Here is a 13769-nt window from a genome sequence, read left to right on the forward strand (position 1 = left end):
ACATGAGCTGCCAAAACAAACCTCCTTCTTTTTAATTAACCAATGGGCAAGAGAGGCGCCCTCAACTTGGGTCTCGAACCCACGACCTTGGTATTAAGAGTCCCATGCTCTACCGACTGAGCTAGCCGGGCATTAGCACAAGTTCTTCAGCCTGAAATACTCCTGCCTGCAACCCCTGATGCTGCTGTCTGGCTTCAAGCATGCGGCAATGTTGGTCATCAGTTTCGATTTTTCCACCTGGAAACCTACTTTTTTATCTGCCTTAAAGACCTCCCTAATCTGAGCATAGTGTAACCAGTCTCGCACTTTATCCTTTAGTTTCTCAAGACTCTGCAATCTCCAAGTATCTCCTTCTTTTTCTAATATTTCCCAATATTTCGGCCAATTGGCCTCCATATTGAGTCTTTTCTGAGCCTTGGCTTCCATTGGTGACAGCCACCTTGGGGTCTTGTTTTCTAGTAGGTCTTTGTATTTTGTCCAGACATTTAACACAGCCTTCCTGACAATATGGCTTTTAAAAGCCTTATGGATTTTTACCTTGTCATACCACAAGTAAGCATGCCATCCGAAAGCATTGTTAAACCCTTCCAGATCTAGGACATCAGTGTTCTCAAGAAGAAACCAATCCTTCAGCCAGCAGAAAGCTGCAGATTCATAATACAGCCTCAAATCTGGCAGGGCAAACCCCCCTCTCTCCTTAGCATCAGTTAGTATTTTAAATTTTATTCGGGGCTTTTTGCCCTGCCAGACAAATTTAGAAATATCTCTCTGCCACTTTGTAAAACATTCCACTCTGTCCACAATCTGTAGGGTCTGAAACAGAAACAACATTTTTGGCAGTACATTCATCTTTATCGCAGCAATTCAGCCCAACAAGGAAAGTTTTAGTCTTGACCAACTTTCTAAGTCCATTTTGATTTCTGTCCAACACTTTTCATAGTTGTCCTTAAATAAATTCAGGTTTTTGGCAGTCATGTTAACCCCTAGGTATTTCACCTTCTTAACAACTTTTAAATCTGTCTCTTTCTGAAACCTTTCTGATTCCTCAATTGTCAATTTTCCCCCCAAAACCTTTGTCTTTTGCTTGTTTAATTTAAAACCCGCCACTCGACCAAACTCATGAATCAGCTCTAAAACCCTTTTCGTACTAGATTCTGGCTCCTGCAATGTCAAAACCAAGTCATCTGCAAAAGCTTTGAGTTTGTACTGTTTGGCTCCGACCTGATCAGAAAGTTGATTCAAGTTTTAATCTACTCTTAGTCTATAGTCTTGGGGACGCGGATGGCGCTGTGGGTAAAACCTCAGTGCCTAGGACTTGCCGATCGTATGGTCGGCGGTTCGAATCCACGCGGCGGGGTGAGCTCCCGTCGTTCGGTCCCAGCTCCTGCCCACCTAGCAGTTTGAAAGCACTCTTAAGAGCAAGTAGATAAATAGGGACCACTTTATAGCGGGAAGGTAAACGGCGTTTCCGTGTGCTGCGCTGGTGCTGGCTTGCCAGCTGCAGCTTCGTCATGCTGGCCACGTGACCCGGAAGTGTCTCTGGACGGCGCTGGCTCACGGCCTCTAGAGCGAGATGAGCACGCAACCCTAGAGTCGGACACGATTGGCCCGTATGCGCAGGGGTACCTTTACTTTTACCTTTACTTAGTCTATAGTCTATTGTCAGTCACCCTTTTAGAAAGTCTTAAATTGTAGCTGTTATTTTGTCTTAGTGATACTTGAATTGTTTTATCTTCTTTTTACCCCCACTGAGGATTTTGAATTTATTAATTTTTTTACAATGAAGCAGTGTATAAGTTCTATGAAATAAATAAAATCTCTGGAAGCTCTGGGGCCAGGATCTGGGATAATGGCAGAGGTTTCCCTACTGGCCAGCCAGGTACCCCACATAATGGGGGGGCGGAAGTAGGGTCAGAGATTATATAAATATGCTTATATTTGACAACAGGGTTGTCAACACAACATGTATTTTATTCATTTATTAAGGGTTGTATCCTATGCTACTTCCACCTAGAACAGACCTCATTGTCGTTAGTGAACCTGACTCTCTTAGGTTCATTCATTTACTGGGTCTACTCTGGGCTAGTGCTGGCCACAACCCATAATTTCCTTTCCACACACAATTGGAGCTGCCCATTCATCTGCCCCATCTTCCCACACCACGGATTCAGGAGCAGGTACATCAAAAGCCCTTTTCCTCCATCATTGGATCTGCCAGTCAGGAGAAAGACTAGCCTCAGAAAGCCCTACCCACAACTGCAGCCTTTCAATCATGCTTTAGCAGAGAAAGGGAGGTGGGACTACAGGGCCACCCCACCAGCGCAGCAGAAACACCACTAGCATCTTCCTCTCCAAATTTTATCATTCCAACTCTTGTGGTTGCAATAACTGCAACTAAAAAAACACGTCCCTGAGCTTGCTTTTTTCCTCCTCCCTCCCAATCCCTTTCCCTTTCGTGTCATGACTTTTAGACTTCAAGCAGGCAAGCAGTCTTAGTACGTTGCTCTGAGAGGTTTTTTCAGCTGAAAATCAAGTAAAAAAAGGTTTTTTTAAAAAGAATCTAGGCAGAATGGGACTTCAGAACTCCCACCGCACCCCACCCCACCCCACTTGGAGGCATGGAGCTGTCCTTAGTGCTGGTTCTGATGCTGCCACCTAGAGGGGAAAAGGCAAAGGGGCAGGGATCACATTCTGCCCCAGGGGTGCTGAGGCAGTGGAGATAAATGTCCCATGCTGAGGATTTCTTGTGAGAACTATAGGATTCCCTTCCCATTCCCGGCACCAAGTCTCTGAGGAGTCCTTGCACATAGAGAGGCGTGCAATTTGCCTGCTTCCTTCTCAGTATGGCAACTGGGGAAAAGGTAGGGTGTTGTGATGCCAACCTTGCACAGAGCAGCTGGCTTTTGTATTTCCATTGTGACACTGATTACAAAGGGTAGCCTCTCCCTTTTCCCACCAGATGGCACCCTTGTTCCAAGACAGGGCTCAATGATGGACTCCGTAAGCAGAAAATAATATAATAATGGGCAGGGAATTATAGCCTATGAGAACATTGAAACTGCCTTCCCAGATCAGGCCAGGAGTTCTATTTCCAATAGAATAAAGTAATCCAGGTGCCATTGGGAACCCAATGCAGTGTGTGAGACTGATTTAAATAACTGGACACAATACCCAAGTGTTTCCAGCTTCCGAATGGACAGGCAAACCACATTTTATCACTGCTGACTGCTTTGGTGTTCCAAATGCTCAGCACTCCCTGTTTCCATTGCACCTCCGTCTCTGGAGGCAAAGCTACAGCCATAGTTATGGTTTCGTAGAATTGTAGAGTTGAAAGGTACCCCAAGGGCCATCTAGTCCAACCCCTGCAATGTAGGAATCCCACCCACAGCCGTCCCTGGGTGGCCTCGAACCACCAACTGTCTGGTTAACAATCAGACATACTGACCCACTGAGCCACAGATACCTATTTGTCAAGCCAGGCATTGTTCTGCATTCTATTTAGTGCAAGCCTGGTGTCTGTATCTGATTGTTGCTGCAAAGCATGCTTGATCAGTTCAGACATTGAGCCAAACCATAGGTAAGCTTCCCCAGCTATAGTTTGGCATGTCAGGCAGTCTTCCCCAATCTGAGACTCTCCAGGTGTGTCAGCCTGCAACGCCCAACAGCCCTTTTAGCACACTGGACGGTGGGAGTTGTAGTCCAAAACATCTGGAGAGCAGCAGTTTATTGAAGGCTGATTTCTATCAGGTTCCAATCTAATGTTAGTTATTTCTATGGGATATTCAAATTTTGCATTATCTTACATCAGCTGTCTTGGAGGACTGAAAGGCAAGATGCATTCAGATTAAACAGATTACTGAAAAACAAAACGATAGGATGTACGAGGCAGATTAACCAGATCCATTTCAGTCTGGCTTCAGGCCCTTTTCTGGCACTGGCCTTGGTTGGCCTGTTGGGTCACCTCTGCCTGGAGAGGGGAGCAGGAATTGTGCTTTACCTGTGAGCAAAGCTCAAGGGATCTCCACAGTCAGAAAGGCAAGACCTGGATTTGCACAACTTTGAATCAAGAGTCTTCTTACTGCTCCCAGTAGGCCTGGTGCTTGAATATCAGGGACCCTTCTGGGCTTCTTTATTTCTGTAAACCCAAGCCCTAAACATCTGGGAGACCACCCTGCTTCCCCAAAGACTATCTGCAGTGCCGAAATTGGCAGAGTGGCTCCTCTGGGTTTTCCTATGCCCTCAGAGGCTTGGGGGAGGTGGTGGGGGGGTTGGCAGCCCAGCAGAGGGCCTTCTCTGTGGAATCACCTAAGCTTTGGAACTCCCTCCCAGCAGTGGGACATCTGGCGCCTTCATTATACAGCATTTGGAGAAGATGCACATCTTTCAAACTCAAGGTGTATGTTTCAAGGACACACCCTATTTTTATGCATGGAAGTTGTGTTCTTTAAAAAAAATAATTAAATATGCTTTAACCCGCCCTGGGAACATAAGTGGCCGAAAAATAGGTTAACAAAAGTAACAACAACAACAACATTTATTATGGGAAGAAGCATTCTTCCCCCGCTGCCCGCTCCTCCAAGCCAGCGACGTGCGTGGTTCTCCTCCCTCTTCACTTTACCTGCACAACATCCCTGCAAGGTGGGTTCCCAGCTGATGGACAGCGACAAGGTCAAGGGGCGACGCTGGCTGCAGCGGAGCTGCAAGACCTCGCTTCTGCCACGCGGCGGCGCAGTTCCGGCTGGTCTCCAGCAGGCGGCGTCGCAGGGCTGTCCCGCCGGCCAGGCTGCCCGCCGTGGGGGCAGGAGAAGCGGCGGCGGCGAGCGCGTTCGCGTCGTGCAGCTGCTGCCTCCGGCCAGGGCGCGAAGCCGGGAGCCCAGGGCATGGAGGAGCAGGCGGCCGGGCGCCCCCCGCCAGCAGCCTGAGGACGCCCCCCGGCCGCCGCCGCCTGCCCAGCATGGCCCTCCCGCTGCTCCTGGTGGCCGCCCTCCTGGCCCGCCGGGGGGGCAGCACCGAGAAGCCAGGTGGGTGCTGCGGAGCGGGGTGGGGAGTCGGACTGTGCCGCCTGCTTTCTCCCTTGGAGGCTTCGCCTGCAGTCCCCGGCTCCTGGCAGGGAATAGTTCCTATTGCATGGGGAGGGATGCAAAGCTAGGGTGCTCGGAGCATGCACAGAGTGCCTTTTCCAGAAGGGCCGGCGGAGGCAAAGGTGCAGGAGGAGACGGTGCCAAATTGGGGGTGGGGGTGGCGGGGCGGGGGCAAGTCGGGGGTCCCGGCTCAAGTTGCAGCTTCTTGCAGCAGCAGCAGCAGCAGCAGCAGCAGCAGCAGCAGCAACAAACTTCTATGCATTCCTTTAAAAAGATCACTGCCTGCCATCTAGACTTCAGTGGGTGCTTTGGATGTTTGTGGACTGAATCTGGGCAAAAGGCTGCTTGGAGCAGCGTCCCCCCCCCCCCCAATCTATTGTCTCCTTGGAAATATTTGTGGCAAGATTGTGGTGGTGGTGGTGGGGAGCTGGGAGGCTCTCCTCCTGGCATCCGGCAGCCTGTTTTTATTCATTTATTTTGTAGCACCCGCTGGGCCTTCTCGGAAGAACAGAGGGATCTATCTCAGCTTTTCTGGAGTCCCAGTTGAGAAAGTGGATAGAGAAAAGTTCTTCTCCCCGCCTTCTAACATTGGAACTCACGGTCACCCAGTGATGCTGAATGTTGGAAGATTCAGGACAGAGAAAAGAAAGGAGTTCTTCACGCAGTGCAGAGTTGAATTGTGAAATTCACTCCCGCAGGAGGCAGTGACAGCCACCAAGTTGGATGGCTTTCGGCTGGCATCCCTCTGTCTCATGAGACAATGGAGTGCACTTCCAGGGCTTCCGAAGTCAAACCAATGGCTTTTAAAACAGAAGGAAGAGCCTGGCTGCAGGATCAGACCACTGGCCCATCTAGTTCTGCACCCCCTTCTCACAGTGGCCAACCAGATGCCCCAAAGGGAAACCCCGCGAGCAGCACCTGAGTGCAAGAGCACTCTGCCCACCTGCAACTCCCTGCAGGTGGTATAGGCATCATGGCTAGTAGCCTTTAAAAAAGGATGAAAGACATTCATGAAAGATAGCGCTTTCAGTAGTTACTGGCCACAAGGGCCAAAGTATATACTAGCTCAGGCAGCATGATGTTGAACGCCAGAGACTGGAAACTGCAGGAGGGGAGAGTGCTGTTGTGCTCAGGTCCCACCTGAGGGCTTTGCCATGGGGCACCTGGTTGGCCACTTAGAGAACAGGATGCTGGACTAGTTGGGTCCCCTTTGGCCTGACCCAGCAGCCAGGATCACCTCCCGCTCTTGGCCTCTGGAGGACAGAGCGGAGGAAACTGGAGATTTGTCTACCTGCACTCTCAGGTGCTGTCTGCCAGCCAGCGCTTAGGTGATAAAGCTTTGGAAAGCACAGATTCCAGCTTGTTGTTGTTTAGTCATTTAGTCGTGTCCGACTCTTCAATTCCAGCTTAGTAGAACAATAAAACTGTAGAGCTGGAAGGGACCCCAAGGGTCAGGTGTGCCAACTCCAGGGGCCTCTCAAAATCTCTGGGCAAGGGACCCCAATGTTAAGGGGCAGAGAAGGCTCCTGACAGTCAGACTCCCCGACCGTTCCTTCTCCATGAGCCTCGAGTGCCATCGCCTTTGGCACCTTGGCGTGACCCTGCTGACGAGTCCAGCACATCTTCCTTCAGCTTCATAACCTTGTAGGAAAAAATGTGCCTAGGCATATCCTTGTGGCGACCATAACCCAGGTTTAAGGTGCTACTTGGCTCCTAGCTTTTATATCTCAGTTTCTAACACTGGCCTCACAACTGCCTCATTGGGGCAAGATCTGCTGGGAAGAGTTGCGGTGCTAAATAGGCCTGAGCTGGGTTGTTTCTTTGAATAAAGAGTTCACTGACACTTTGTGAGTTATTGCTGACCAGCTTCTGGTCTAAAACACCTGGAAGGTGCCTTGTTGCCGCCTTTGAGGGACTGGCCCTTCCTCTTTCCGGATGGTCATTCCAAAGTATTTCCTGCAGGGGTTGGATCTGCCGACGCACAAGATCCTGGCTATGATGTCGTTCACCCCGTCAAGGTGGACGAGCGAGGCTTTTTCCTCTCTTACAACCTGTCCTACCGCTCGCTGTACAAAAGGGCCATCTCCTCGAGGAATCGCCCGCTTGCTTTCTACAAGCTGTACCACCGAGGGCAGGAGTTGATGTTCAACCTGAGCCTGAACAGCCGCCTCCTGGCTCCCGGCTTCGTCAGTGAGAGACGGTTTGGAGGCATCGCCCACGCCAAGATCCAGGCTTACAAGCAGAACTTGTGTCATATGATCGGGTCCGTTCAGAACCAGGAACAAGAAAGTGGATTGGCTGCTCTAAGCACCTGTGATGGGCTGGTAAGCATTATGGACTCTTTGCATCTTAAGACGTAGAACCATCGGATCGTAGAATTGCAGAGTTGAAGGGGACCCAGTGGGTCATCTAGTCCAACCCCCTACAATAAAGGTAAAGGGACCCCTGACCATTAGGTCCAGTCGTGGCCGACTCTGGGGTTGTGGTGCTCATCTCGCTTTATTGGCCGAGGGAGCCGGCGTACATGTGACCAGCATGACTAAGCCGCTTCTGGCGAACCAGAGCAGCACACGGAAACGCCGTTTAACTTCACACCAGAGTGGTACCTATTTATCTACTTGCACTTTATAATAATAATAATAATAATAATAATAATTTATTATTTATACCCCGCCCATCTGGCTGGGTCTCCCCAGCCACTCTGGGCGGCTTCCACAGAAACCAAAAAACACTAAAATATCATACATTAAAAGCTTCCCTGAATAGGGCCGCCTTAAGATGTTTTCTGAATGTCAGGTAGTTTTCCATCACCTTGACATCCGATGGGAGGGCATTCCACAGGGCGGGCGCCACCACCGAAAAGGCCCTCTGCCTGGTTCCCTGTAGCTTCGCTTCTCGCAATGAGGGAACCGCCAGAAGGCCCTCGGCGCTGGACCTCAGTGTCCGGGCAGAACGATGGGGGTGGAGACGCTCCTTCAGGTATACTTTGATGTGCTTTTGAACTGCTAGGTTGGCAGGAGCAGGGGCCAAGCAACGGGAGCTCACCCCATCACAGAGATTCGAACCGCCGACCTTCTGATCAGCAAGCCCTAGGTTCAGTGGTTTAACCCACAGCGCTACCTGCGTCCCTACCCCCTGCAATAGCCATCACCTGCAATAGCCATCTTCAAATATCTCAAGGGCTGTTTTCTCCTACACTGGAGGGCAGGTCTTGAACCAATGGCTTCAAGTTACAAGAAAGGAGAGTCCAACTAAACATAGGGGAAAACCTTCTGACAGTAAGAGCTGTTCGACAGTGGAACAGTCTCCCTCTGGAGGTTGTGGACTCTCCTCCCTTGGAGGTTTATAAGCAGAGGTTGGATGGCCATCTGTCATGGATGCTTTAGCTGAGATTCCTGCACTGTAGAGGGTTGGACTAGATGACCCTTGGGGTCCCTTCCAACTCTACAATTCTGTGATTCTAATGTCTTCACCAACCTGGTGCCTTCCAGGTGTTTTGGACCACAGCTCCCATCAACTCAACATCATTAGCCCCAGCCAGCATGGCTGTGTTCTCATCATGACTGCGACTGATGGGAGTTGTAGTCCAAGACACCTGGAGGGCACCAGGTTGGGGAAGCCTGGCTTAAAAACTGACCTGGTGGCTTTGATGCATTGTAGAGTTGGAAACTTCCTTAATGGCAAGTTATAAATGCCGCTGACCTTCAGTGCAACATCCCTCTTTTGTTATGTTTTTGTACAACATCTGGTTTGGCAATTGTTGTTGTTTGTCAAGCCTCTGCTTAAAGACCTCCAAAGTAGGAGACTCCACCACACTCCTTGGCAGCAAATTCCACTGTCGAACAGCTCTCACTGTCAGGAAGTTCTTCCTAATGTTTAGGTGGAATCTTCTTTCTTGTAGTTTGGATCCATTGCTCCGTGTCCGCTTCTCCGGAGCAGCAGAAAACAACCTTTCTCCCTCCTCCATGTGACATCCTTTTATATATTTGAACATGGCTATCATATCACCCCTTAACCTCCTCTTCTCCAGGCTAAACATGCCCAGCTCCCTTAGCCGTTCCTCATAAGGCATCGTTTCCAGGCCTTTGACCATTTTGGTTGCCCTCCTCTGGACACGTTCCAGTTTGTCAGTGTCCTTCTTGAATTGTGGTGCCCAGAACTGGACACAGTACTCCAGGTGTGGTCTGACCAGAGCAGAATACAGTGGCACTATTACTTCCCTTGATCTAGATGCTATACTCCTATTGATGCAGCCCAGAATTGCATTGGCTTTTTTAGCTGCCGCGTCACACTGTTGGCTCATGTCAAGTTTGTGGTCAACCAAGACTCCTAGATCCTTTTCACATGTACTGCTCTCAAGCCAGGTGTCACCCATCTTGTATTTGTGCCTCTCATTTTTTTTGCCCAAGTGCAATACTTTACATTTCTCCCTGTTAAAATTCATCTTGTTTATTTTTGCCCAGTTCTCTAATCTGTCAAGGTCGTTTTGAAGTGTGATCCTGTCCTCTGGGGTGTTAGCCACCCCTCCCAGTTTGGTGTCATCTGCAAATTTGATCAGGATGCCCTTGAGTCCATCATCCAAGTCGTTGATAAAGATGTTGAATAAGACCGGGCCCAAGACAGAACCCTGTGGCACCCCACTAGTCACTCTTCTCCAGGATGAAGAGGAACCATTGATGAGCACCCTTTGGGTTCGGTCAGTCAGCCAGTTACAAATCCACTGAGTGGTAGCATAGTCAAGACCGCATTTGACCAGCTTCTTTACAAGAATATCATGGGGCACCTTGTCAAATGCCTTGCTGAAATCAAGGTAGGCTACATCCACTGCGTTCCCTTCATCTACCAGGCTTGTAATTCTGTCAAAAAACGAGATCAAGTTAGTCTGACATGACTTATTTTTCAGAAATCCATGCTGACTATTGGTGATCACAGCATTCCTTTCTAGGTGCTCACAGACTGTTTGCTTAATGATCTGCTCCAGAATCTTCCCTGCTATTGATGTCAGACTGACTGGGCGGTAATTATTTGGGTCCTCTCTTTCCCCCTTTTTGAAAATAGGGACAACATTTGCCCTCCTCCAGTCTGCCGGGACTTCGCCTGTTCTCCAGGAATTCTCAAAGATGACTGCCAGTGGTTCTGAGATCACATCTGCCAGTTCTTTTAATACTCTTGGATGCAGTTCATCTGGCCCTGGAGACTTGAATACATCTAAACTAGCCAAATATTCTTGTACTATCTCCTTAGTTATTCTGGGCTGTGTTTCCTTTGCTGAATCATTTGCTCCAAATTCTTCAGGTCGGGCATTGTTTTCTTTATCGGAGAAGACTGAGGCAAAGAAGGCATTGAGGAGTTCAGCCCTTTCTGTGTCCCCTGTTTGCATTTCACCATCTTCTCCTCTGAGTGACCCCATTGTTTCTTTGTTCTTCCTTTTGCTACGAACATACCCATAAAAGCCTTTTTTGTTGCTTTTAACCTCTCTAGCAAGCCTGAGTTCATTCTGTGCTTTAGCTTTTCTGACTTTGTGTCTACACGTGCTGGCTATTTGTTTGAATTCCTCTTTGGTGGTTTCCCCCCTTTTCCATTTTTTGTACACATCCTTTTTTAATCTTAATTCAGTTAAAAGTTCTTTAGATAGCCACCCTGGCTTCTTTAGGCACCTTCCATGTTTCCGTCTCATTGGTATTGCCTGACGTTGTGCTTTTAGTATCTCCCTCTTAACAAACTCCCAGCCATCATGAACTCCCTTTCCTTTTAGTATTGTTGTCCATGGGATCTCACCCAGCACTTCCCTAAGTTTTATGAAGTCGGCTTTCTTAAAGTCAAGAAATTGAGTCCTAGTATGCTTGGCTGCTCCTTTCCGCTGTATAGTAAACTTCAGAAGAGCATGATCACTCGCGCTTAATGATCCTTCCACTTCTACCCCACTAACCAGGTCATCAACATTGGTTAGGACCAGATCTAAAATGGCTGTTCCTCTTGTTGCTTCTCCCATTTTCTGGACAATGAAGTTGTCTGCAAGGCCAGTGAGGAATCTGTTTGACCTTATGCTCTTGGCTGAGTTTGACGTCCAACAAATGTCCGGGTAATTGAAGTCCCCCATTACTACTATCTCCCTTCCTTTTGCATGCTTGGCCATCTGTTCCAGGAAGGCATCATCTATGTCCTCCGTTTGGCTTGGGGATCTATAGTAAACTCCCACAATGAGGTCTCTGTTATTCTTCTCTCCCTTAATTTTGACCCAAATGCTCTCACTTTGGCTTTGAGGATCTAAATCTTGGATCTCTTCACAGGTATACACATCCCTGACATATAACGCCACTCCTCCTCCTTTCTTGTCTGGTCTGTTTCTCTGAAATAGATTGTATCCCCCCATTATTACATTCCAATCGTGGGACTTATCCCACCAGGTTTCAGTGATGCCTATTATGTCATATTTAGTTTGCTGTACCAAGAGCTCAAGCTCATCTTGTTTATTTTTAATCTTAACAACCATATGTCAGGAGTGCTCTGATGGTGATTCCTGCTTGGCAGGGGGTTGGACTCGATGGCCCTTGTGGTCTCTTCCAACTCTATGATTCTATGATTCTATGATTCTATGATTCTATACGAGTAAAGGTAATTATAAGTCTCATCTCCTTTGCAGGTTCTTTTTTCTTTTTTTAAAAAAGTAATGTTTTATTCTTAGATATTGTGATTAAAGGAAACAAACAAGACTCCTGCATGCCGTGCCCTGGAAAGCTTTGCAGAAGAGATCATGTGCAACACGCATTAGATTCTGAGACCACTGATGTTGGGAGTCTCATTCCACGCTCAGTGATGGCCCAATCCTGAAAGGTTTTATTATAGTCAGGTTTATTTATTTATTATATAACAGGTTCCTGGACTAGATAGGTCATTGGCTTCATCCAGCAGGCTCTTCTTATGTTCTTATGTTATTTGCAACCACATCTGCAAACTCTTAAGACTTGGAAACTGATGTACGGTAGTGATGATGACTCTTGTCATCTCCAGAAAGGAGTCTTCCGGCTGGCTAATGAAGACTTCTTTATTGAGCCACTGCCTGAGAGCAACTCCAGGGAGAAGGCGGCCCATCCCCACAGGATATATAGACGCCACGTCCCAGATTATGAAGCCGAAGAGTTTATTTCGGTCGTGAGCACGAAACAAGACAGGAAGCAGTCTGCCGTTGTCAGGATGTGCGGGGTCCAAGGTAACTCCCCCCTCCTCCTGGTTCACAAATTATTTGTTGGCTGAAGGAAGCTTCCTAATGTGTTAGCTTGCTTACTTTCCTCCCCGAGATTGCATGCTGACGTTGTTATTCGAAAATTCACATTATATGTCGCCTAGATGTGACATTAACGGCATGAATGCTGCTCACATGAATGTGCGTGTCAATGTGAACAGCAGTCGTGGGTGAGAAAAGCAGAATCAAGTCTGTAGCGGGGGACTTTTTATCCAGAGAAATGTTGAATCCATGCTTCTTAATGGAAATTCCTGGGAACATGTTTTCAGCTATGGCTCTGCTAAGCAGACCAGGGCTGGTTTTGACCTTCGGAGCTCTAAATACAGACTTTCCTGACCTGGTACCTTCCAGATGTTTTGGACTACAACTCCCATCAGCCCCAGCCAGCATGAATGAAAAGAGAACTTTAGAAAGAATGCACCTACAAAAAAAAAAAGCAGAAAAAATATGTTTGTGCTGGCTGGGGCAGGTGGGGGTTGTAGTCCAAAACATCTGGAGGGCACCAGTTGGGGAAGGCTGTCCAAAATCTTTTGGACACAATTCAGAAGAGCATTTTCTGCATTTTTGTAGGGGAGTTGTTTCCAAAGTTCACTTTCCAGCTGCCTAATTGACCGTGACCGCAGTTCAAAGGCTGGAAGAGAGAGCGGGGATTGTGTGCGAGATGGTGCAGCCCTGACTGGGCATTCCCCAAAGGGCAAGGTTTTCTTTCGTGCCATGCAGCTCCTAAAAATCTCCATCTATGTTGCTGCTGGAGGAAAAAAGTCTCTGGAGCAAATTGGGGGATGTTCTCGGTGGGTTTTGATTGCACTTTGGGCCTCCCATCTTGTCTGGGAGGATCTAATTTGTAGATTTCACTTTGAGTCGAGACACTGATTAGCCACGGATACTGTACCACTACAGTAAACACTTTCCATCTGAAGGCAGCCTCGCTTGGGGGTGAGAGTTTGCCCCTGTTGCTTTTAGGATCCCCCCCCCCGCCATTCAAAACATGGCTTCAGAAGCTTTTCTGAACTACAACTCCCATCGCCCCTGCAGTTGGACTAAGCTGGCTGCTGGAAGTTGTAGCTCAGTAACATCTGGAGAGCCAAAGTTTTCCCACCCCTGGACTACAGCAAAAACTTGCCTGAAGAATCAAAGTTGGGTGGTGGGCATGCATCCTTGTGGCAAAGGAAAGAGGTATTTTGGATCCCATTATTTGAGTGGGAAGATGGTATAGATCCAGGGGTTGGAAGCCTGTTGGACATCAGCTTCCACCAGTCCAAACCAGCATGGTCAATTGGCAGTGTTAGGAGTGGAAGCTGAAGAACATCTGGAGAACTTCAGGTTCCCCATCCTTGAGTGACATCAGCCTTCCCAAGCCTGCTGCCCTCCGTGGTCATGAGTGGTGGTGGGAGATGGAGTCCAACCACATCTGTAGGGCACAGATGGACCCATACCCCTGTTGA

General features: G+C 48.3%; 1 protein-coding gene across 2 annotated transcripts in view; it reads left to right on the forward strand.

Moving 5' to 3' along the window:
- The first annotated feature begins 185 nt into the window (after positions 1–185).
- ADAMTS7 (ADAM metallopeptidase with thrombospondin type 1 motif 7) overlaps positions 186–13769 on the forward strand; it is a 79434-nt gene continuing 65850 nt past the window's right edge. The window contains exons 1-3 of one of the 2 annotated variants that reach the window (XM_082198242.1): positions 186–210; positions 7032–7405; positions 12093–12291. In XM_082198242.1, coding sequence (XP_082054368.1) covers positions 201–210; positions 7032–7405; positions 12093–12291 — 583 coding nt within the window. In that variant the 5' untranslated portion in view covers positions 186–200. Of the gene's footprint in view, positions 211–4864; positions 5022–7031; positions 7406–12092; positions 12292–13769 lie in introns of those variants that run through there. The other variant, XM_082198241.1, reaches the window with a different exon arrangement.

Source organism: Podarcis vaucheri, assembly GCF_965113315.1.
Source record: "Podarcis vaucheri genome assembly, chromosome: 14".
Classification (NCBI taxonomy): domain Eukaryota; kingdom Metazoa; phylum Chordata; class Lepidosauria; order Squamata; family Lacertidae; genus Podarcis; species Podarcis vaucheri.